Source organism: Penicillium subrubescens (assembly GCF_028828155.1).
Source record: "Penicillium subrubescens strain IBT 31985 chromosome Unknown utg000001l_segment0_segment0, whole genome shotgun sequence".
In the NCBI taxonomy this organism is placed as follows: Eukaryota; Fungi; Ascomycota; class Eurotiomycetes; order Eurotiales; family Aspergillaceae; genus Penicillium; species Penicillium subrubescens.
This window is the reverse complement of record NW_026643151.1, coordinates 4,324,030-4,344,723: the sequence shown is the minus strand read 5'-3', so window position 1 is coordinate 4,344,723 and position 20,694 is coordinate 4,324,030. Positions and strand designations below refer to the sequence as shown.

The following is a 20,694-nucleotide window of genomic DNA, read 5'->3' as shown; positions in this document are numbered from 1 at the left end:
GATAATCGAGTTTATCTCATCTTCGAAAGAGACACGACGGATGCCGTACTCTAGGGTTATAGAAGAACTACAACTCCCTATTAGTTCTGTCACCTTACGAAGGGCCTTAGCTAGACGTGGATATCATCGATGTAAGGCCCTTCGAAAGCCTCCTTTGTCCGACCGTACACGAGCACTGCGTCTAATCTGGGCGCTAGAGCACGTTAATTAGACGCGTGAGCAGTGGGAAAAGATATTATGGACTGATGAGACCTGGGTTACATCGGTCTATCATCGACGGATCTATGTTACGCGTCGGGCTGGTGAGGAATTTGATGATACTTGTATACGAGAGCGAATTTCTCGTGCACCTGGCTGGATGTTTTGGGGCTCATTCTATAATAATAAGAAAGGCCCTTGTCTATTTTGGGAGAAGGAATGGGGCACTATTACTGCTGCTCGATATACAGAGCGAATTGTGCCTCTTATCGACGGTATGGTTTCGCTGGCTCGCAATCATTTAGATCAACATCTAATTGTAATGCAAGACGGCGCACCATCTCATCGAAATCTCTTAACTATTGAGGAGCTTCACGATCGTGGGATATACCCTATCGACTGGCCACCGTATTCGCCAGATCTTAATCCAATTGAGAAGGTTTGGGATTGGATAAAAGATTGGATCGGTGATCGATATTTGAAAGACTATGATCGTAAGCTATCTTATGATCAGCTACGCGAGGCTGTGCGAGCTGCTTGGGATGCGATTCCTACAAGCTTTTTAGACCAGCAGATTGATCTGATGCAGAAGCGCTGCCAGGCTGTTATCGACGCGCAGGGGGGTCATACACCTTACTAGGCGGTAATATATTGTATTATAGTGGTTTAATTACGTGAAGTCGTAATAAAAGGGTGGCAGAATATTAGTCATGAAGTAGGGGTGGAAGTACCACGCTAACATTATCATTGACACCGACCATCGTATAGGGTTTTTGTGTGTGGTCTCGTGAGGGGCATGTGATCAACTACAATTAAGACCAGACAGTACAAAAGAGTAGCAAGAAAGAGATATAGACGTGTACAGTAGCATACACTCGACAATAAAAGGAAAAAGAAATTACCCCTCCCAACTCTACCACAATCCCAAAACGCCCAGCCTGGTCTGAAAGCGCCGGTACCTCCCTCAGCTGTGTGTATCCGTGGCTGCAGACTATTGGTGAGCTCGGCAAACCCCAGACAACCATTGCTGCAGAGTCCGTGAAAGAACCGAAAGTAGGTGTCAAATTTGGCAAGAGTAAAAAGTCAGACTATGTCTCGGGAGCAAGTAGCGCTTAGTATTCATCAGAGTCGTAATCATCATCAACCAGCAGCGAGCGGTACCCTCGCGACGCGAGGTTAGCCTCAAGGCCACCGTCTGCAGCTGGGTCGAGATATCCTATACATCATTAGTAAAGAAAACAATCAGCCCTGGGTGAAGGAAGTACATACCACCACCGCCAAAGTAGCTGAGAGCTACGGGCAGGAAGATAAGCGCGTGAGTGGCGGCAAACACCACCAAGGCCAGCCAAACACGGAAATAGTAGATCTCAAAGATCTTGCTCCGAGTAAAAGCCAGCACACAGACTCCAAGAAGCTTGGTCACCGTAATGCCGCTGAACACACTTCCACCCACATTGACCAGTGCCGTCCAGGCCCGAGCATCCTTACCGCGGAACTTGGCGGGGGCTTTCTCGAGAAGAGTTCGCGGGGGAAACATGAACGCGCGAGCGATATGCGCGCAGAATTCCACGCTAATACCCACGCAAATCACCAGATTCACGAGCGAAACGGCGTTCAAGGAAACGCCAGCAATGGCCATCGTACCGATAATGTCGACCATGGTCATAACTACCACGGTGGTGATGACTGCACCAGTAGCGATGGACCCGAGAATAGCAGAGGTCAAGACGAAAATGATAGCGACCGCCGATCCCAGCAGTGTACCAGTCAGCTGTACTATGGAAACGTACTGGTCGAAGAAGATATAGAACTTCGAGTAGGGGAACACATCGATCTTGTGCTCTCGAGAGATATCGTCCGCAATTCGACGAGCCGCAATGTATGACTGAATGAAGTCATCTTGGCTTCGCAGGGGAGTGTGGCTCGTTCGGAAATGGCTGGCATTGATCATGGTGTGCTTCTTGTCGATGAGCACTGCAGAACTGTAAGGGGCCTTGCCTCCGAGAGGACAGGAGGCATCGGTGGGTGCATCGATCCACTTCTCAGCGTAGTGAATGAACTCGGGCCCGGTTGGCATACCGTAGAGAGTGAGATTCCACGGCGGGTTGCGACCCTCGAAACACTGCTTGTCATCTTCTTTGCAGCAATCTTGTTGAGGATTGAGCCAGTAGAAAAAGTCATCAATCCAGCTAGCGGCGGATCCTGCAAGATAAGACACATTCGGACGCTTGGATTCTTGCTCTAGAACAAATGGCAAGGAGAACTCTTCGCAGGTGGTGAATCGACCACAGAGCTGTTGCTGGTGCTTTCGCTCGGTCACGTTGACGTTGCGAGTGACAAAGTAAACTGGAGGTCCAGTACGGAAATAGGCATCAAGATCATTGAAGTATGAGATCAGGTAAGAGTCACTGGGGAGCGCAATCCGTTGATCCAGACCGAGGGCCACTTCAGGGATCAAAGCCAGGCCTGCAGTGAGTATACCCAGGAAGACGATGACAATCACTGCCTTGACGCGGCGATCCAAAATAAACGGAGCATAAATCCGGCGGATGAAGCTTTGGAGCGTACTCTCTGCTTCGTGATCATCGTAGATCTGTTCCTCAGGCAAGCCAAACGAGTTCGCCTTACGAACGGTGACGCATGGGAAGCAGTCTGCGCGAAGACTCTCCACTCGCCGTTGGTTAAGAGCCAGGACGGAGATGAACATGGTGACCTGCAGAATGGCATTGATGAAGACGGCACCCGCTGCGTACGCCGCAAAGTTCTTGACGGCAGGCATCCCTACAAATGCGCCCAGAGAGAATGCCACAGTTTCCGTCAAGGCAGACAGGAAGACACTGGGTCCAATTCTCCCGACAGCGCGAGCAACTCTTTCATCGATCTCTTCGTCCGGGTAGCTGAAGTTGACACGCTCAAATTCATGGACGATCAAGAAGATATTGTCAACACCGACTGCCAGTACCAAGAATGGGATGACTTCGGCAATGATCAAAGTCACCTTCACACCGGCCGCTGAAAACAGCCCCACCGAAGCAGAGACAGACATCAACACGATCAAGATGCCAGCAATACCGAGTGTGAACTTGGACTGCACAAGGGCATTGGCGGGATTCATGAGAAGAGACCGCCAGGTGACAGTGACAGACCCTAAGGCCAGAGAAGCATATACGAACATGATCACGTAACTGATGACCACGATCTTCGCATCCGTGTTGGTAGACTTGTTCAGTTCTTGCTCAAGACTAACCTCGGCGTTGAAAGAAACACGGAGACCACGCTCAGCGGCTTCCTCCTGGACAACATCAAAGACGGTCTTGAAGCTATTCTCCCAATCGATGGCGTTCGCTTCTTCAGCGGTGCCCTGGGCAAAGTTGTTCACCACCCAGGTCACAACCAGCGCTTTAGCGTCCAAGACGTTTCCAGTGCTTTCATATCCACCCAAAATCATCTCCGGCTTCAATGGTTGCGAGAAGTCAGGGAGACAGCTAGGGTCACCGGGAGATTCAGTGCAGTGGAGGAGCCGATCTTGCCATGTGTCAGGGTCGAGATTGGAGACCGCGCCACCAAAGTACCCGGTTAAGGATTGTACCACACAGGCATCACCTGTCGGTTTGAAGCAGACATCGTCCAGATTGAGACCCTTGTCCAGCGAAATCATGCGTCGCACACGGGATTCGACGTCAAACCACCACACAAGGGTGTCATAGTCTAGAATTGGACCAGTTTCATTCACCAGGAAGGCTTGCTCAGCTCGGAAGAATGGCCCAAAGCTTTCGTCGAAAAACGCCTTTTCCTGAGCGGCTGGTGACGACGGACTCACCCAGAGACGCACGGGGTCCGTTTCGATCGTAAATCGAAGCCAGCCCAAGCTGAGCACAACCACCACAATAAAGCTGGATACAATCGTGATGGCTGGGAATCGAGCACAAGCTCCACCAATGCGACGGAACAGAGCAGACAGAAGGGAGTTTGGCTTGTATACACCCTGGGGCTGTTCCATGTAGCCTCCACGGTGCACAACCTCCCCTTCATCTTCATCATCACTGGGAGTGGGATCCTGGAGCAAGCGCACACGCTCAGGCTTGCGAAATCGACGTTCCTTGTATGTGACATAGCTTGCAAGTCCGATAACAAGCGTGAGGAATGCGGAGTAGATGACGATGACGGCAAATGAGAGACATGGCAAGAGTCCCACATGGCACGAAGCTTGAGTAGACACGGCAGGCAACTCGGGGCACACATCGGGGCAATCGACGCAAGAGCAACGATACGCCTTGTCCGCGTCATTGCAAGCCTTGGGCTTCATGGGCAACGCCCTCATGCCCTCCGAGTCGGGACCACTGGGCTCAGTGTGATAGTTGATTTGGAAAGGACTTCCCAGGAACTTTTTGTCCCCGAGGAACTTCAGGAACTGCGAGTAATTTTTCGCACCCCCACCGATGAAGTCGATGGCCTTTCCGCCGGAGGCACCATTTTTCACGCTCTTACAGCTGTCAAAGAAACCACTCTGATATTCTTCGGACCAAATGTTTTCCACCTCGGTCACTAGTCTCTTGCCCGAGCGATTCTCCTCCGTTTGAGTGACGTTGACGAAAAGCGACTGATCCGGTGAGCAGGTGAAGGTACAGAAGATGTCGAAAAAGTTGTGCCGGCAAGCTGGACATGAGGCAATGATACCCTCAGCCAGCTTCAAGTTGCTAGAAAGCGCATCGATCTACGACAAAACAACGAACTTCGTCAGTACACCCACTCAATACTAGCGATCGCATCTGCTCAATGATAGACTGATTATAATCTCACCTGCTCATCGAGACAGCAGACGGGGCCCTCCTCCCATTTGGAACCGCACAGCCCGACCAGCTTCTGCCTTACTTCATCCTCCGGTTCATGAGCCCGTCCATTATCAGGACAAGGCAACTCGCCGCCAAATATCGATTGCTTTCCGCAGTGCCCACGGATCGCACAGCGCCCCTTCTCGTGGATCTTGGTCTCGCCCTGCGCGCCGACCAGCGCCGGCTGCGAAGCAAGGAAGCCCAACCCCACGAGCGTACCAACAAGCCCCAATTGCCGCATTTTGTCGACACGGCAATCAGGCCGAGGAATAGTCGCGTTTCTTCAAGTCCTATTCCGACTTATCCGAGTCTCTGGATGAGTGACAGAGGTTCGTTATCAATGGTCAGCCCTGCAGAGCTGCTCATGCGAAAGGTGGAGACAGCTCTACCGGTCGCAAGGCCGAAGCTCGGACACTTCAAGCGCAAAGGACAACAAAAAAGCGGAGGCTGACTCAAAGAAGAGAGGTCACAGACGTGTTAACCATCCACAAATTTCAGCAGCACGCAAGAAAGTCTTGAGCAGGAGGTAGGAATGAAAGTGTCCAGGAGATTGGAAGTTGGAGAGAGCCCAGAAGCAAGAGAAGCGCAACATGACGTGGGCTGGACCGAGGAGAGGCGGGTACCGCCGCCCCGCCCAGTCCGGCCAAGACTTATCAGAACCACTGGGGCGAGTTGCAATGCCTAAAGTATGTACGTACTGTACTACCTAGTAGTACCTACTGAGGTGCCGCGATCTGAGCTAGGCGCTAAGGTCAGGCACAACAAAGGTTCCTAGCTGTCGGGCTCGTATCTGGTCTCTACCTATGTCTACGCCTATCCATGGGAGATTTACAAGAACCTGGATGCTATCCTACTTCTAAGCTGGTCACACGCGGGGGCATTGTGAGGATGAAGAGGTAATAGTAGATGGTTTAACTTGTGGTCTTCTATAGTTCTGCTTGGCCGTATTGTAGTTAACATTTGTGGCCCTTTCCAGATGCCGCCGATGATGCACTTGGGCAAGAAGTGAAATAATGGAGATATATATTGCTTTCTCCGAAAAACATAATATATACTAGCTGCTATTGAATAGGTATGCAGAGAGGATGATGCTGAACATAGGCATTTCACCGGAGCTCCAGTAAGTAAACAATCGTCAACCAGACTGATAATCCATGAGGCTGGAACGCAGGCCAGACAATACGTCTCCATAAGGACCATATAAAGAGAATCACAGGACGGGCCTTAGATCTGGAGAGCAAATCAAAGTTAGAAATCTACACAAGAATGCAAGGGTGGTCAACTGATAATAGATATCACTTCGTGAATGAAAATCATGAAATCCTCGGAATAACCGTAATCTATGGACACAGAACTCCGCTAGGCGAGAAATACAAAAGATGAAGATGGCTTTATCTGCATCGCCGATCCAGTTAGCGATGAGGACACGAGAAATACTCCAAACAAAAGAAGAAAAGAAGCAGGAAAGAAAAAGGACATAACCATAGGCCAGACGCCTACTAATGCAAGACCTCCACAGCTCGACCGAAGAGCCTGGGGAGATGTTTCCGTCTTTTTAGTAGCCCTCATCCTCGGCCTGTTGATAAACATGGCGAGTCCGCGTAGGGTCTCTGCGCATCTGTTGACCTGATCCCGTGAATCCCACTTGACAGAAGAGTTAGCCTTCGTTCTACGCCTTTACCAACAATCAAGACCAAATACAAACCTCGAGCATTCACCGATTCACCAGTGCGGAACATGCTGTCCTTCTTGCCAAACTTGCCCTTGCCCTTGGCCGCAAAATTCTGCCACTTGTTCTTGCCTTCCTCCAATTCCTTATTGGCCTTGACCTTGCGAGGCACCTTGGCGGGACGGGCGGACGCATCCCCAACCTTACCAGGCTCCTGACGAGCTTGGTTGGCGAGAGTGGGATTGATATCGGCCGCCGCCGAGATCACATTGGCGTGTGAGAGCGACGGTGGAGCGGGAGATGGGGATGCTGAACTGCCTGGGGTTCCATCAGCCTTGCGCTTGCGAGAGTCATTGCCCGCGATGGGGCGGATATCCTTGGCCGTCAGGTTCTCGACGGTCGCATACGACTTGAACGAGACCAGGTACACGGGGTTGCTAGAAGAGCCCGTGATGGAGGTAATGCGAGCGGGATAGAAGGCATTGTCGCCCGAGACCCAGCGGGCGAGAACAGTGTCATTGACGGAGAAAGAGGCGGCTGGGGTGGGTGCGGTGGCGGCGACCTCATCTGTGCGATCGACGGCGGGTTGTGACGGGCGCGAGACAGAGTCCTTCGATGACCATGTCTCCTTGGACGATGCTGGGGTTGGCTTCGGCTTCGCTGCGGGTGCGGAAGGTTTAAGCTCGGCGATGGCAGTTTCGGTGAGGGTTATGAGTTCTTCAAGTTCAGTCTTGAGACTTTGCAGCTCCGTGTTATCGGGTTCTACCTGCAAGCTAGATTGGACGGTTTCAAGCTAGAGAAGAGGACAAATGAAGGTCATTAGTTGGTTTGCGCTTGGATCATATGGAGGAAAGGTGAGAGGAGGGGGAGTTACCTGGATCTTGAATTCTTTGACCTCGGCCTCCAAGGCGGCGACGTCAGACATGGTGGGCAAGGGTTGAGGGTGCGTTGAAGAGAAGTAAGAGCGTTGAGGCAACCAGCCAACCAATTTGAGAAGTCTCGACAAGGTCTCTTAGCCTCTGGGCGCTAGTCGAGGAGTGGATATGCGATGTGCGGAGGACTTTCTGCCCGGCGAGTTGTGACCGGCCAAATTGGACGATGGGTCATGTGACCTGGAGCCTCAGCACGGCAAATGTAGTGAAGATAATGTATGTGGATTAGTTTACAGTACACGTAGGCCAGTCATTATTCGCAGGAAAATATTTTTACTATGTTTTCATCGAAGGCTTTCAGCCATCATAATTGCTTAGTCCGATAGATGGATTAGATGGAAGAAGGTTATCATGACTACAATACATACTAGACACGATAAGAACGAGATAAGAAAGTCCCGATAAGCCCCAACGATCGACAACTGGGGGGAGGGGCTTTGCATGCGAAACCGGAGACTCTTAAATTGGCTCTGCTTACGCAGTAGCAGTAGTAAGTACTTAGCTCATAGCTAATGTTTGAGACTCGGCCCAATTTCTACATTTTTCACGTGGATCTGCGACGGAAATACGGGAGGAAAAGTGAAAACGTCATTCGAGACCGGGCGACATAAATAAGAAGGGTTTGCCACGCGGATACGGCAGCCACTAGGAGTTCATCCAGTCGATACTACTACATACATACTGTAGGGGCTGAACTGCTCAACATACCATGGAACAGGACAAGCTGGAGGCGTGGTCTGATCCTGGATCGGAGACATTGACTTGAACCCGAAAGTGGGGCTAGACCCTGGGCCATTGAGAAGTGATAATGATGGATAAGATGGCCAGCAAGTGATGGAGGAGTATACTCCGGAGAGTAAGCTATGTATGGATGGCCATCGAAAGTCGTGACGACTGGAGACTTGTCTGCTCTATATATGAGTGGAAATACGGAATACTTACCCATATTCACTTGTTGATATTATCATACCGTAGATTTCCCCATGTGCTCGTTGAGGGTTTCAACTAGGACCAAGATGTAACGAAGTACGGAGTATACGAGTGTTCGTGAGTCACTTCGTAATGAAACATGGCGCTAGATAGAGGGGAAGGGGACACGAGGGCCAAAATGAACCCATCTGACTGGATGGACCTTCAAATTAGACGGGAACCGGGAAAAAAAGGCTGCAGAAAATGGGAGTGAAAAAGAACGAGACCAAGCCGAAACTCAGTGTGCAGGAGCGAATCACAGCGAATCCACCGAAGAAGATCGAAGGGAAAGTCGCGCGTTTGATTTCTAAGCAACTGGAAACGGTTATGGACAGAGGCAGAATCAGGCAGAATCAGGCCAACATGAACAGCCATGCTCTGCCTGAGGCTGCCAGTCAGTTGAGTCAGCCCCCCACCACCCCTCCTTGCCCCGCACGCTGATTGGCTGCCGATCATCCGAGATCACCTGCGGCCGGAATTCGGGCCAATGAAGCAGCCGGTTTGTCCACCGCTCACCAGATCGCCTCCTCTGTCATCATCTCTTCCCTCCTCAACTTCCATACTCCCACCCTCCCCCCCGTATATCCCAATACCTTTACTTTACACTCCTTCATACACTCTCCGTACAATTCATACAATTCATACCACCTCATCCCAATTCTCTCTCGATCCTGCCTAGCCACACCCGGGCAGTGATTCGATCCTGGGCTTGGAAGTTGGGGCTAATCGACTAGTGCTTCCACTCCATTCTAGCCTCAGGCCCGTTCTGCACCTTTTTTTCCTCGATCCCCTCTCCCCCCTCCTCCACTCTATCTCGCTCTCTCCCTGTCAGATCTCCAGTCCAGGAGAACACTTCCCTCAAGCCTTTTTCAGGGCGATTCAAATCGATCTGATCTCCCATAACTTTTCGCCAACATCCTCTTGATCCAAGTTTAATCATCTATTATCGTTTGCGGGCGGACCGCCCGATTATCGCTCCCGGTTTCCTTTCGAGCCTTGTCATTCCCATTCAACTGACTTACCCGCCTACCCTTCTCCCTCTTGAACGCTACTCTCTTTGACTACCCTTGTCAATCTCTTCATCCTATTTATATCACACTAAATCTTACCCTCATCATGAGCGACTACGAACAGCTCTACCAGCAGGGGCTCTATCTTTCGCCCGGTCAGCAGGATCTCCTGCTGGCTGCTCTCTCATCCAACAATCCCAGCCACAAACAGCAATCCCAGCCTAATCATACCCCCCAAGTCAAACCCCTCCACAGCCCTGACCAAGCTTCGTCTAATGGAATGAGTGGTCCACCTTCGGGTGGGTTCGACAACTCGCAACTCAATGCCTACGGGTTCGGAGAAGAGGAAAGCCCATTCTTGGACTTCAACCCGGAGGTCGACTTTGAGTTCCCGAACTCAGAAGACTTGATTGGTGATCTGCCTGGCTCCTCTGCTGAGTATGACATTGGTGAGAAGCGAAAGTCGATGGATGGCAGGTCTGAAGTGGACGGGGAGGAGAATGGCAAGAAGCGGCGGGAGAGTGAGGCCAAGAAGCCTGGCCGGAAGCCCCTCACCTCTGAACCCACCACGGTAGGCATCCAGCGTGTCTTGGTAAATAGATATTGTGGGGGCACGGTTTTATTGACAAGATAAAACAGAAACGCAAGGCTCAAAACCGGGCCGCCCAACGCGCATTCCGTGAGCGGAAGGAGAAGCATTTGAAGGACTTGGAAACCAAGGTGGACGAACTGCAAAAGTCGTCAGACAACGCCAACCAGGAGAATGGCCTACTTCGAGCTCAGGTCGAGCGACTGCAGGTGGAACTTCGCGAGTATCGCAAACGTCTCTCTTGGATGACCAGTGGTAGCGGTATCTCGGCGATGAGTGCTATTCCTAGTGCTCACTCCCGGGGAGCGTATGGCCTGCAAAACAATGAGTTCCTCTTCGACTTCCCCAAGTTTGGTGATCTTCCGGGCTCGCATCTCTTCAATGGCCAGAACAAGAACGATCAATCCAAGAACAAGGGACAGGCCCCTCGTCCCCCGGGTGTGCTCAGTCGCGACAACTTGAACGGCTTCCCCAACGTGCCCAACATTGCCACGAGCAAGTCTAATTCTAGCACCCCCACCAACTCCAGTACTCCCACTGGACCTGGGAGCGCAAAGTCCCACTATGCTGGTTCCAGTGGTACTACTCCTGGCAGCACTACTTCCACCAGGGCCCCCTACAACAGCATTAAGCAGTTCGGGACTTCGACGCATGACACATCTGATTCTCCCTCGTCTTCGTCTGATTCACACCAGAGTCAGCTACTCTCGTCGAACGGGACTTCTCCCGAGCCGAGCTTGAGCTCTCCGCCCGAGGCAAAGGGCCACGACTCTCTTAACACGTGCGAGATTCACGGCTCCATCAATGGTGAGGAATCTTTCTGCGCGAAACTTGGTATGGCTTGCGGCAACATCAATAACCCCATCCCAGCTGCTCGGGACAAGTCCAAGCCCCACAGTGTCTCCAGCGACCAGCCGGCTTCTACCGAGGATACGGTCGGGTTCGATTGGCTGGCTCAACAAAATGGCGGTCAGTTCGACCCAGTCCTCTTTGGAGACTGGCGCGAACCCCAGGATGCCGTCCTGTCCCAGGACTTTGGTTCCTTCTTCAACGATGCTTTCCCTCTGCCTGATTTGGGTAGCCCATCTCACAACCTGAGCGAGGTGGCAACTCAGCCGCCCAAGAAGGACCTTATCGCTCAAATCGACAGCAGGCTGGAGGAAGAAGTTGTGCCTGGCGAGGACAAGTCACAGATGCTGTCGTGTACTAAGATCTGGTATGTTTTCCTGCGCTTCAAGTGTAGCTTCGTTTCTTTCCTTCCTCTCTTACTAAGATGCTATGTAGGGATCGTCTACAGTCTATGGAGAAGTTCCGGAACGGCGAGATCGATGTCGACAATCTCTGCTCTGAGCTGCGCACAAAGGCTCGCTGTTCCGAGGGCGGCGTCGTCGTGAACCAGCGTGATGTCGACGACATCATGGGCCGTGCCAAGTAACATATTAAGTCTCCACGATGGGGATTATAGCAACTGGCCTGCCCTACATCATTTTCACGACTCACGCAACCTCCATTTTACGTCTACTAAACTGTATCACGTTTTACTTTCCAATCATACCCATCATCGAATGTCATTTGAAAAACATACGGCGTCATGAAATACAACTCTGGAATAAATCACGACGAAATGTCCGCCGGACGCGCCGCGGCGCTTGAGATGAAATCTCAACATTCATATCCATGGCATTCCACTCGTTGATCATTTTCAAGTTTCAGAGAACTTCTCATTTATTTCCATTTCATCAATTCTTTTTTGATCAATTTTTTCTTTCTTTTCTTCTTTCCAAACTTACCTTCGTCTCTCATTTTCCAGTAGCTGTACCTTTTTGTCCTTCATGCGTGTTTCTTTCTTACTTCCATCATTAAGCCTGGCGAATGGAGACACGGGGGTTCGTCATGCAGGTGGACCATTGGACCATCCGTCTGACCCATACACTACGGCGCCTGGACGAGGCGACTTCTTCATAGTCGACCTCTTACATCGGAAAGGAATATCTGGGTTTTGGCGAATTGGAATTATCTATAACTAGTTTTGGTAGGTTGGGATGGCTTGCGCTCCTTAAAGGGTGGATATTGCATATATCCTTGTACACAACCAAATTCAATTCTTCGTTTTTGAGCAATTCTCTCGATCTCATTTTGATCTAACCGTCATTTAAGTGGCTTATTGCGTAGAGGGTCGGAGTTTGAGTATGCTTAATTACCACGTGGATCCAAATTAGAGGGATGTATCGAATTAAGCTTGTCTGGACCACACCCACTCAGCCAGCCACACTGCAAGAAAAAGAAACCCCCGAGTCACAGCCAATGAATGTACATGAATCTTATCTATCTATGTGAGACTAGACTGATCAACAAGTATAATGACATGGCCACATACATCGTGACAGGCTTGTGAGGTTGGTTCAAGTACGATTTAGTCTACACAAAGCGTCCGTTTAGAACCGAAGCTGTAAGGGTATCGATGTTTGGTCCTCTTCTATAAGGAAGAGAAAAATGGTAAAGTACAAAGAAAAACGGGACAAGAAACAGGGGAATGGGCAGATGGTAATAATTTTTTTTGGCATTCTTTTTGTTTTGCGTCTTGTCACTCTCCGTGTCACAACCGAACGCAATCCTCAAGACGTGACCTCGAGTCCATCAAACGCAGCCTGTATTGCCAAGCGACCTCATATCCTTTCCGGTAGGCGTTACGGGAAGGATATAAAGGTATCTGGAATAACACAGATAGGAGCACCATCTTGCTAAAAACGAAACGGGGTAGGTAAAAAAGAGAGGGGAATTTGGAAATGGTTCACGAGAGTCAAAGTAAGACACGAGAGAATTAAAATGTGACGCGAGAAAAATGGTGGGGGGTGGCATAGGCAAAATCAAGATGGCGAGGAAGGGGGTCGAGAATGATCGACACCCCGAAAGGACGATAACCAAGAAAAGGAAGAGGCGAAATCCATCCATGTCAGTGATGCTCACTACGCATCACCACCGGAAGGAGCAGGCTTGTCGCCAGATGGGGTTGAAGGGGCAGGGGAGTCAGTCGAGCCGCTCTTGAAGCTGCCGCCACGACCTCCACGGCCACCACGACCCCGATCACCGCGGCCACGGCCACGACCGCCGAATCCACCCCGACGAGCACCTTCGCTATCACTGGCACTCTGGTAGCCGCGCTGCCCGGTGGTAGCACCACCACGGGTGCTGCTTCCCCAAGTGCCGGCATTGCCCTGTCCTCGGGGGCGTTCCTCAAAGAACTTGAAGTTGGGCTTACGAGGGCCGGAACCAGTGGTGGGCTTCTTGTGATCAAGGGGCTGACGATCAAGAGCGGCCTTGGCGTCCTCTACCGTCGGGAAGGTCACAACGTAGTTGAACTTGCCGTACTTCTCGATCTTGACGGCCTTGGCTTGGTCCTCTTCAGGAAGGAGGTCACGGACCTTCTGCTCACTGTCGACGTTGGAAACGAACAGTCCGTTGCTGGGCTTCTTCTCGCCACGAGGAGCGGGAGAGTCACCAGTCTTCTCCTGGTGGATGGTGCCGTTAGCGTCCGCGCCAGCAATCTTCTCCTCACCGGCGGGCTGAGCAGAGGTAGTCGCAGGAGGCGCCGGGCTAGCAGCCTTGGGGATGACGGGAACTGGAGAAGCACGAGCGGGTTGAGCCTTAGCCTGGCCTGGTTGCTGACCAGCGGCAGCGCCACCAAGGACAGGGGGAGCTTGACCGAACTGGGGGTAGAGGCCGTAGGACGGCCACCAGCACCAGTAGGCGCAGGGGAGGCGGTCGTAGCTGGCAGGGCACTGGGAACGGGTTGAGTACCACCAGCCGCAGGCTTGCCGCTGCGGTGGGCGAAGTTGAAGCCCTGGGCCCGCATCTCAGTCGCAATTCGGCCACCCTCAATCTCCAAAACCAGATATCCGAAAGCCGCATCCGCAAGATTGAAGTTCCACATGTTCTTGAAAGCGCTCTCGTCTACCTGACCGGCAGCATTGCCAGCAGCAACAGGGCCACCGAAGGGGTTCCCGCCGTTAGCAATGGAAGGCATCTTTTGCACCACATCCAGAGCATTGTCCAGCAGAGTCTTCTGGGCCTCATTGGAAGAGATGGCCGACTCAACCTCGCCCCGCACAGTCTCCCAAACATCGGTGAAAGAGGCCTTGGAGGCAGCAAGCTTGCCACGATAGTGGTCGAGCGAAGGGTTGACGGAGAACTCGTTGTAGGAAGACCCGTAGCGGAAGTGCAGACCAGCGGAAACGGAGAAATCGGCCTTGAGAGTGACGGAGAGCTGGTTCAGCATGCCCTCACGGGCAGGCGAGGCGTGGGTAACGAACACACGGGTCTCCGATGGGTCGTAAACGCGGTTAGCGGTGTCGATGAGTTCACCCATCTGTAGCAGTGTAGTCCACATGGTACCCTGGCCACCAGCAATTGTTGTCTTTCCCTCGCCATTGTCGAACAGCTTGTGCATGACCACCGCACCACCAAGTCCAAGCAGACGCAGCTTGACACCACCAATGTCCAATAGTCGCGAGTTGGCCTCGTCGATGATGTGCAGGTTGTTCACCTTGTACTCGCCCGAACGGAACTTCTCCAAGACGCGGACATCCTCGCAGGCACCCCAAACTGTGTAGACGGGAACGTCAAGAGTGATGCGCTTGTCGAGGAGCATGGGCAGCTCGGAGAGGGGTAGCTGGTCCGGAGTGAAACGCTGCTTGATGGACTGCTGAGGAGGCACCTGTGCAATTGTGCGCTTCACGTTCTCGGGAAGGAGGGGGGGAATATTGGGCGACATGCTTGAGGGTCCTGCGCGAAGACAAAATAAGGTTAGCTTAGCCCCCGAATATTGGGATATCGAAGCCGAATGCCATGCGGCAATGGGAAAGTCTCATTTTGAGACCTAGAAGGGAAATTTAGAGCTTGATTTGGGAACTTACTTGTCCGCAATGCGCTCCAACGAAGTATCGTCGTAGAAACCAAAGTCACCCGTGTGGATGATGTGGTCCGCACGAGCTTGCTTCGCCAGGTCATTCAGAGACTTGAGATTTCCTGCATCGCGTAATCAATTAGCCTTGCCTGGTATCGAGCCATTGGTGTGTCAATTATACCTCGCACGTCCGCAATACACAAGATCCGAGTCGGTCCGCTCTGGATGAGTCTGCCATTGTTGGGGAGTAGTGGCACAGCTCCGGGTGCCGGACCGGACGGGGGTCGCACCGTTCGCGAGAGGATAGCCTTGGGCACCGAAGTTGTGCGGGCGGGGCTAGAGACGAGAGATACAGCATTAGTCAAGATCTGGATAAGCGCAAGTTGTTGTGTCGTCGAAGTGACAGGTTGGGTATCCAGCTCAGTGCCGCAGGAGGGGAGACGACAGAGAGCCAAGACAGGAGGAACTCACAGAAGCCATGGAGGGAAGGAGGGGAATTATTAGAGAGATCAAAGGTCGTGGAGGAATAGAGGAGGGGATGCGAGGAGGAGATAAAGAGAAAGGAAGAAAGGAAGAAAGACAGAGGAGGTGAGAGAAAGTTGCAGGGCGACGGAAGATTCACTGCGCATCGATGAAGCAACAACCCGGGGAGGCGTGACAGGCAGATTAGGTAAGCACCCCTGGTCTCACAAACACACTTCCTGAAGAGAAAGAAGGAAGAAGAGTTTAAAATGCCGTCACAAACAGGCTAAATTAAAATTTATAAAGGACTCTAAGGCTGATGTAGCTCACTGAGAGTCTACTGGGCCCTATCAAATATTAAACTCTAAGTTCACTCGTGGTTTGTAAGGAATGTGCTATCCGCAGTCTCAGCTATACATGGTTGGTAGTCATAGTACCTCGCAAGACTGAGCTATATGCCACATTAATTAAACTGTGGCCTGCTTTCAAAAAGAAAACAAAGAAAAAGAAAAAAAGAAAACATTTGGACTGTTCTTTCAAGGCAATCTACTGGGTATCATATCTAAGAGTTGCTGTTCCAGTCTATCGGCCGAGGCATCGCCAGAAAGGCCTTTGTATGAGATAACACCCTATACAATCCCACCAAGATCATCTGACGTGGAAAAATACATGGGAATAAAAGTGTTTTAACGAAGATGTTATTGCTACTGACTAAGACTATGTACAAAGGAAAGACATGTCCACGCTTTACGCAACAAATCACAGCTCCTCAGCAGGGTCGATGAATCGATCATACCTCGACCCTCCAGTACCATGAACCTTATGAGTCGATAGCGATTGAAGAGAACTGGGACCCTTCAATGCCAGTAATGCAAAATGACCACCGACGGTTGGGCGAGCCCGGCATAGGACCGGAATACCAGGCTCGGCGCCATGCGCAGAGGTAGAAACATAACGGTCCGAAAAAGGCCAGTTATGCTTTCCATTGGTCATGAATGCCCACAGGTCATCGATGAACTCATCTCGTGTACTCGTTTCGAAAGTACCGGCCAGCCACATGTTCCAATCAGATTTGGCCCAGTCCTGCCGGTTGTCCAATGCCACGCCATACTCCCCGCGGACCGTCGAGAAGAACTGACTGCCCATCGAGTATGCCTGCTTGGGGAACGTTTCTAATCCCAGTAGGACATCTGGGTATAGATTATATGGAATCTTCCATGTATCTGCCTTGTCAGGGTATTCCAGCACAAAATGGGTTTGATTCTCGTCTGTGCCTAGACCTTGCCGAAAGAAAAGGTCTGCATGCTCATCACCGATGCGAGAGTAGCTTTGATCTCCGCTCAGGTCACCATATGCCTTGATGCCGATGGCCGCCTTGATGGCTAGATTTGTCTCATTTGCTAGTGGGCCAGCAGCATCATTGGACGACAGCTGCTCGACAATGTCAATGCTATTTTCGACCAGATAGTCGGCATATTTCTGGAAGAGTCCCATATACTGATTGCTCCAGTTTTCGTCCCCAGTGGCACGAACATAGGCGAGCGCCAGAATGAGCAAGTTGCCACATTCCTCAATAGGCATGGGTTCTGCTCGCTGATCATCATGACCGATCGCATGAGGATAATGAGATCCAAGGTCGTGAATAGTATATGGGAGTTTCCACCGACCAGCATCCAAGTAGAGCATCACCGGTTCTAACAACAGGCGGATCCAATCAGAATCCATCACCCAGTAGATTGGGAAAGCTGGCATAATAATGTCTATCGTATTAACATTCCCATCGCTAGAAAGCTCCTTGATAAAAGCCAGCACCTGATCAGTGTCGAGTGAATCATTGGGAATTGTCAAGTCAATGCCTCCGTAAGCTTGACGAGTTGACAAAGCCACGATATCTGCATATTTGGGACCGGCAGCAGCGGTAGCAAACGCAGAGAGCTCCTCATCCAGTTTCCAAGACTCTAGTCGAGCATCTTCAAAGTCATCCAAAAAGAATGATAGTGCCTCGTGGGTTGTGGGATATTTAGATCGGTAGAAACCAGTATATGGCTCGCCAAGGTAGTTGATGGCTTCCTTCCTCTCATAGCCAACAGCAAATGTCACAGAGGCATCACCAAGAACATTTCCTAGGTCGTGCGCAAGAGCTACCACGCTTTGCGGGGACCAAGAGGACTCCTCGGTAGATAGATCGCCGTTCCTCACAAAGGCAGTGCGGACGACTTGAGGAGGTCCAGCGAGCGCGGAGAGGTTGCTCGAGCCTTCCGGACGAGAAGCAAGAATAGCCTGTCCCCAAAGAGCCATGTCGCGATCTTCCGCATATCGAGGCGCATCCTGGACCGATAAGGTGTGGAACAGCAGCTTGTCATGTTCTTCAAAGTCGTGGACTGAACGATGTTCTCGGCCAGTCCACCTCCCATCGATGTCCGAGTAAATTTGAATATCATGGGCCCATGAATTGCTAACTTGCACGTTCAAATAGCCTGCATTGTGTCGTCGGTTAGTTCCCAATAACGAAGCTATGGAAACAATGTACTGCCTTGCATAGACTTACTGAAAGGGAGCGACTGTCGCAAGTAATTTGACGGCGAGACCGGCGAGAAAAAGTCAAGGGTAAAAGCAACTGGTCCCACCGTCAGATCAAAGAGCGAATGAGTCGATGTGAACTCTGCGCGTCGCACGGTTGCTGGGAGAATCGAGTTGCTGTCCAAGTTGGGGACTCCCATCAGACTATACACTTGGCCATCGACGCGAACCATCACAGACCAACCGAGGTCCTGGCCTGTCCAGAACTGGGATTCGGCATAGGAAAGTTGTTCAACCCGGTCGGCCGGCATCCATGTCGATAGGTATGGGTTGCGAACAGCCAGCGGGTATGATGGTGGCTGGGCTGGATGGTGGGCGACGGAGCCCTGCTTATTATCACCACAGAGAAATGATAATAGGGAAGAGCATAGGGAACCGAGTCCCAACTGCTTCTGGAGGTTGAAATGCATATTCTCGAACTGTAAGGATGAATGTGGTCCGTTACTGCCCAGTCCGGCTGGGGTTGGAAGAATCACAGCAGCAGTCGACAGTGAGCTCCTGCCAACTCACGAATCATATGTGACAATATGGGAGTTTTGCCTCTATACCCCGACCGTTGTAGCTTCCAACGTTCCCATGGTTATAGGAAAGGAAAAGACGAAACGAAATGCCCCTTGATGACCTGTCGATCATGCCAATACTGTGGCGTCATGAGGGGATCGGGGCCATTCCCCACACTCTTCTCCACTCCGCATGGCCATCAAGCTGGACACAGCTGTTTATTATTATTGCGCAACAGGAGGGTGATTCTTGCAAGTAGTAATTCTCTAACCTCAAACAATCCTAGTGGGGCCAAGACTACCAATCCCATTACATCCTTCCAAGAGGCCGCGACAGCCAGTGTCCTGATCTCTCTATCTTCAGCAGCTTGTTACGTACGACTCACCAAAAATCCGATCAGATTCAAAGAATAGCCCCCAGGAGATGTAGATAGAAAAATTTAGTTCTATATCACTTGGAACAATAGACCATTCAAGGCTCCAGGTAGACAGAAGTGCCTTTCAGCCTGGCCTTGCCTTATAGATTCGGCTTCAGTACAGACAATGACACCAAGAAATAAGGGCAAGAACTCGAATCGCATTCTTCCATCTAAATTTTTTTATACTAAAGTAGGAACCCGACACTTATTGTAGGACAGGAGCAAATACAATGCAGCATTTATCCTAAAGCTGAGCCTTCTCAATCCGCCGACCAATCTCGTCAAAGTGAATCTGCTGTCCAGTAACCAAGGCCTCCTGAAGGTATGCACCAATCTCAACTGCCTTGACAGCATTGGACAGCTTCATAGGAAGGGGAGTGTTGTCAAGACATGCAACAGTGAACTCATTAGCCTCCTGTACAAAAGCAGCGCCGAAACGACCAATAAAGTTCGGGGGTACCTCTCGCGTAATACCGCCAGAGTGATAAAGATTGACAAAGTTACGCTGAGGGTTGCTGTTCACTGCCAACTTGCCCTCGGTACCAATGATCTCGGTGGTATCCTCCTGGCCATGGGCCATCATCCGTGTGCAGTAGTAATACGCGATCTTGCCGTTTTGGAACTCGACGATTCCGACAGCGTTATCATAGTCCTTGTGCTTCTTCAACTCAGGCTGCACGGCAGTGATTCCGTGAGCGGAAATACTCTTTGGGATGATGTCGTCTCCGAAGAACCAGAGAGTCAAGTCGATGTCATGGACAGACATGTCAACAAAGACACCACCCGACCAAGCGGCATACTCCACATAGAAGCCCGAGGGATCAAACTTGTCGCATGTCTGGCTGCGAATGATAGAAGGTCGGCCGATAAGTCCTTGTTCCACCTTTTCACGGGCATCCCGGTATGATTCGTCGAATCGTCGTGAGAAACCACACATGACTTTCAGATGAGGCTTCTTCTTCGCAGCTTGGACAACGGCTTTGCACTGAATAGGGATAAATCAAAATGTTAGCTTCAATGTGAGACTCTCGACACCAGTTGGAACTGCCATACCACTTCAACGTCGATGGAAAGGGGCTTTTCGCATAGAACATGCAAATCGCGCTCAATGGCCTTGATAGCCTCCTCAGCATGTACCGAAGTAGCAGTTCCAATAGCTACAGCTTGGAGACCGGGATGCCTGAGCATCTCGTCATAGTCGGTGTACAAGGTCACTCCGTGAGGCTCCAGGTTCAACTTTCCCCAGGAAATCTCATTTGGATCGGGGGTAAAGGCTGCGACCAGTTGAGCGCGAGGAGTTCGTTGGAGGAAGTTGATGGCATGGATTTTGCCGACACGACCTAAGCCAGCCATTCCAACTTGAAGCTTTTGGATTCCCATGGTGCTGTTTATGAATTCTGTCAAATTGCAGAGTGGAAAAAGAAAGAGGTGTGAATGTTCATTTGGTCTCTCGATTCCAGGGTCCTGGGGTGGTTTAAATAATTTGAGCTTGACGTCCTAAATGCCCTTCCAGAGACATCTCTCTATCGATTATAGAGCATGGTAATTATCTCCATCGTCTCTATCTATTCCCTCGTGGGTGGGCTAGATAATTATCTAGATCAACCGGAAAGAATTTCTGAATACGCCCG

General features: G+C 51.0%; 7 protein-coding genes across 7 annotated transcripts; 2 read left to right on the top strand and 5 right to left on the bottom strand.

Moving 5' to 3' along the window:
- Positions 1–889: 889 nt before the first annotated feature.
- ncr1 (sphingolipid transporter NCR1) lies at positions 890–5,546 on the bottom strand. The gene is made up of 3 exons (XM_057147452.1): positions 4,999–5,546; positions 1,468–4,912; positions 890–1,414 (listed from the first exon to the last, which is right to left on the bottom strand). Exons 1-3 carry the CDS (start codon positions 5,269–5,271, stop codon positions 1,311–1,313), a joined length of 3,822 nt encoding a protein of 1,273 aa, XP_057015338.1. The 5' UTR covers positions 5,272–5,546; the 3' UTR covers positions 890–1,310.
- Positions 5,547–6,585: 1,039 nt separating this feature from the next.
- Positions 6,586–7,624, bottom strand: N7473_001511 (tudor domain-containing protein; the record flags this gene model as incomplete). The annotated part of the gene is made up of 3 exons (XM_057147451.1): positions 6,586–6,674; positions 6,736–7,492; positions 7,574–7,624. The coding sequence occupies 3 exons, from the start codon at positions 7,622–7,624 to the stop codon at positions 6,586–6,588; spliced, it is 897 nt and encodes a 298-aa protein (XP_057015337.1).
- A 1,180-nt stretch (positions 7,625–8,804) lies between these two features.
- On the top strand, positions 8,805–9,041 carry N7473_001510 (uncharacterized protein; the record flags this gene model as incomplete). Its single annotated transcript, XM_057147450.1, has 1 exon — positions 8,805–9,041. One exon carries the CDS (start codon positions 8,805–8,807, stop codon positions 9,039–9,041), a length of 237 nt encoding a protein of 78 aa, XP_057015336.1.
- Positions 9,042–9,178: 137 nt separating this feature from the next.
- yap1 (putative bZIP transcription factor AP-1/Yap1) lies at positions 9,179–12,319 on the top strand. Its single transcript, XM_057147449.1, has 3 exons — positions 9,179–10,181; positions 10,250–11,415; positions 11,484–12,319. Exons 1-3 carry the CDS (start codon positions 9,717–9,719, stop codon positions 11,632–11,634), a joined length of 1,782 nt encoding a protein of 593 aa, XP_057015335.1. The 5' UTR covers positions 9,179–9,716; the 3' UTR covers positions 11,635–12,319.
- An 846-nt stretch (positions 12,320–13,165) lies between these two features.
- Positions 13,166–15,582, bottom strand: N7473_001508 (uncharacterized protein; the record flags this gene model as incomplete). The annotated part of the gene is made up of 6 exons (XM_057147448.1): positions 13,166–13,854; positions 13,908–14,913; positions 14,969–14,981; positions 15,113–15,224; positions 15,291–15,438; positions 15,574–15,582. The coding sequence occupies 6 exons, from the start codon at positions 15,580–15,582 to the stop codon at positions 13,166–13,168; spliced, it is 1,977 nt and encodes a 658-aa protein (XP_057015334.1).
- Positions 15,583–16,323: 741 nt separating this feature from the next.
- Positions 16,324–18,554, bottom strand: N7473_001507 (putative glutaminase; the record flags this gene model as incomplete). The annotated part of the gene is made up of 2 exons (XM_057147447.1): positions 16,324–18,041; positions 18,113–18,554. 2 exons carry the CDS (start codon positions 18,552–18,554, stop codon positions 16,324–16,326), a joined length of 2,160 nt encoding a protein of 719 aa, XP_057015333.1.
- Positions 18,555–19,307: 753 nt separating this feature from the next.
- On the bottom strand, positions 19,308–20,443 carry N7473_001506 (putative NAD binding Rossmann fold oxidoreductase; the record flags this gene model as incomplete). The annotated part of the gene is made up of 2 exons (XM_057147446.1): positions 19,308–20,048; positions 20,117–20,443. 2 exons carry the CDS (start codon positions 20,441–20,443, stop codon positions 19,308–19,310), a joined length of 1,068 nt encoding a protein of 355 aa, XP_057015332.1.
- Positions 20,444–20,694: the final 251 nt, after the last annotated feature.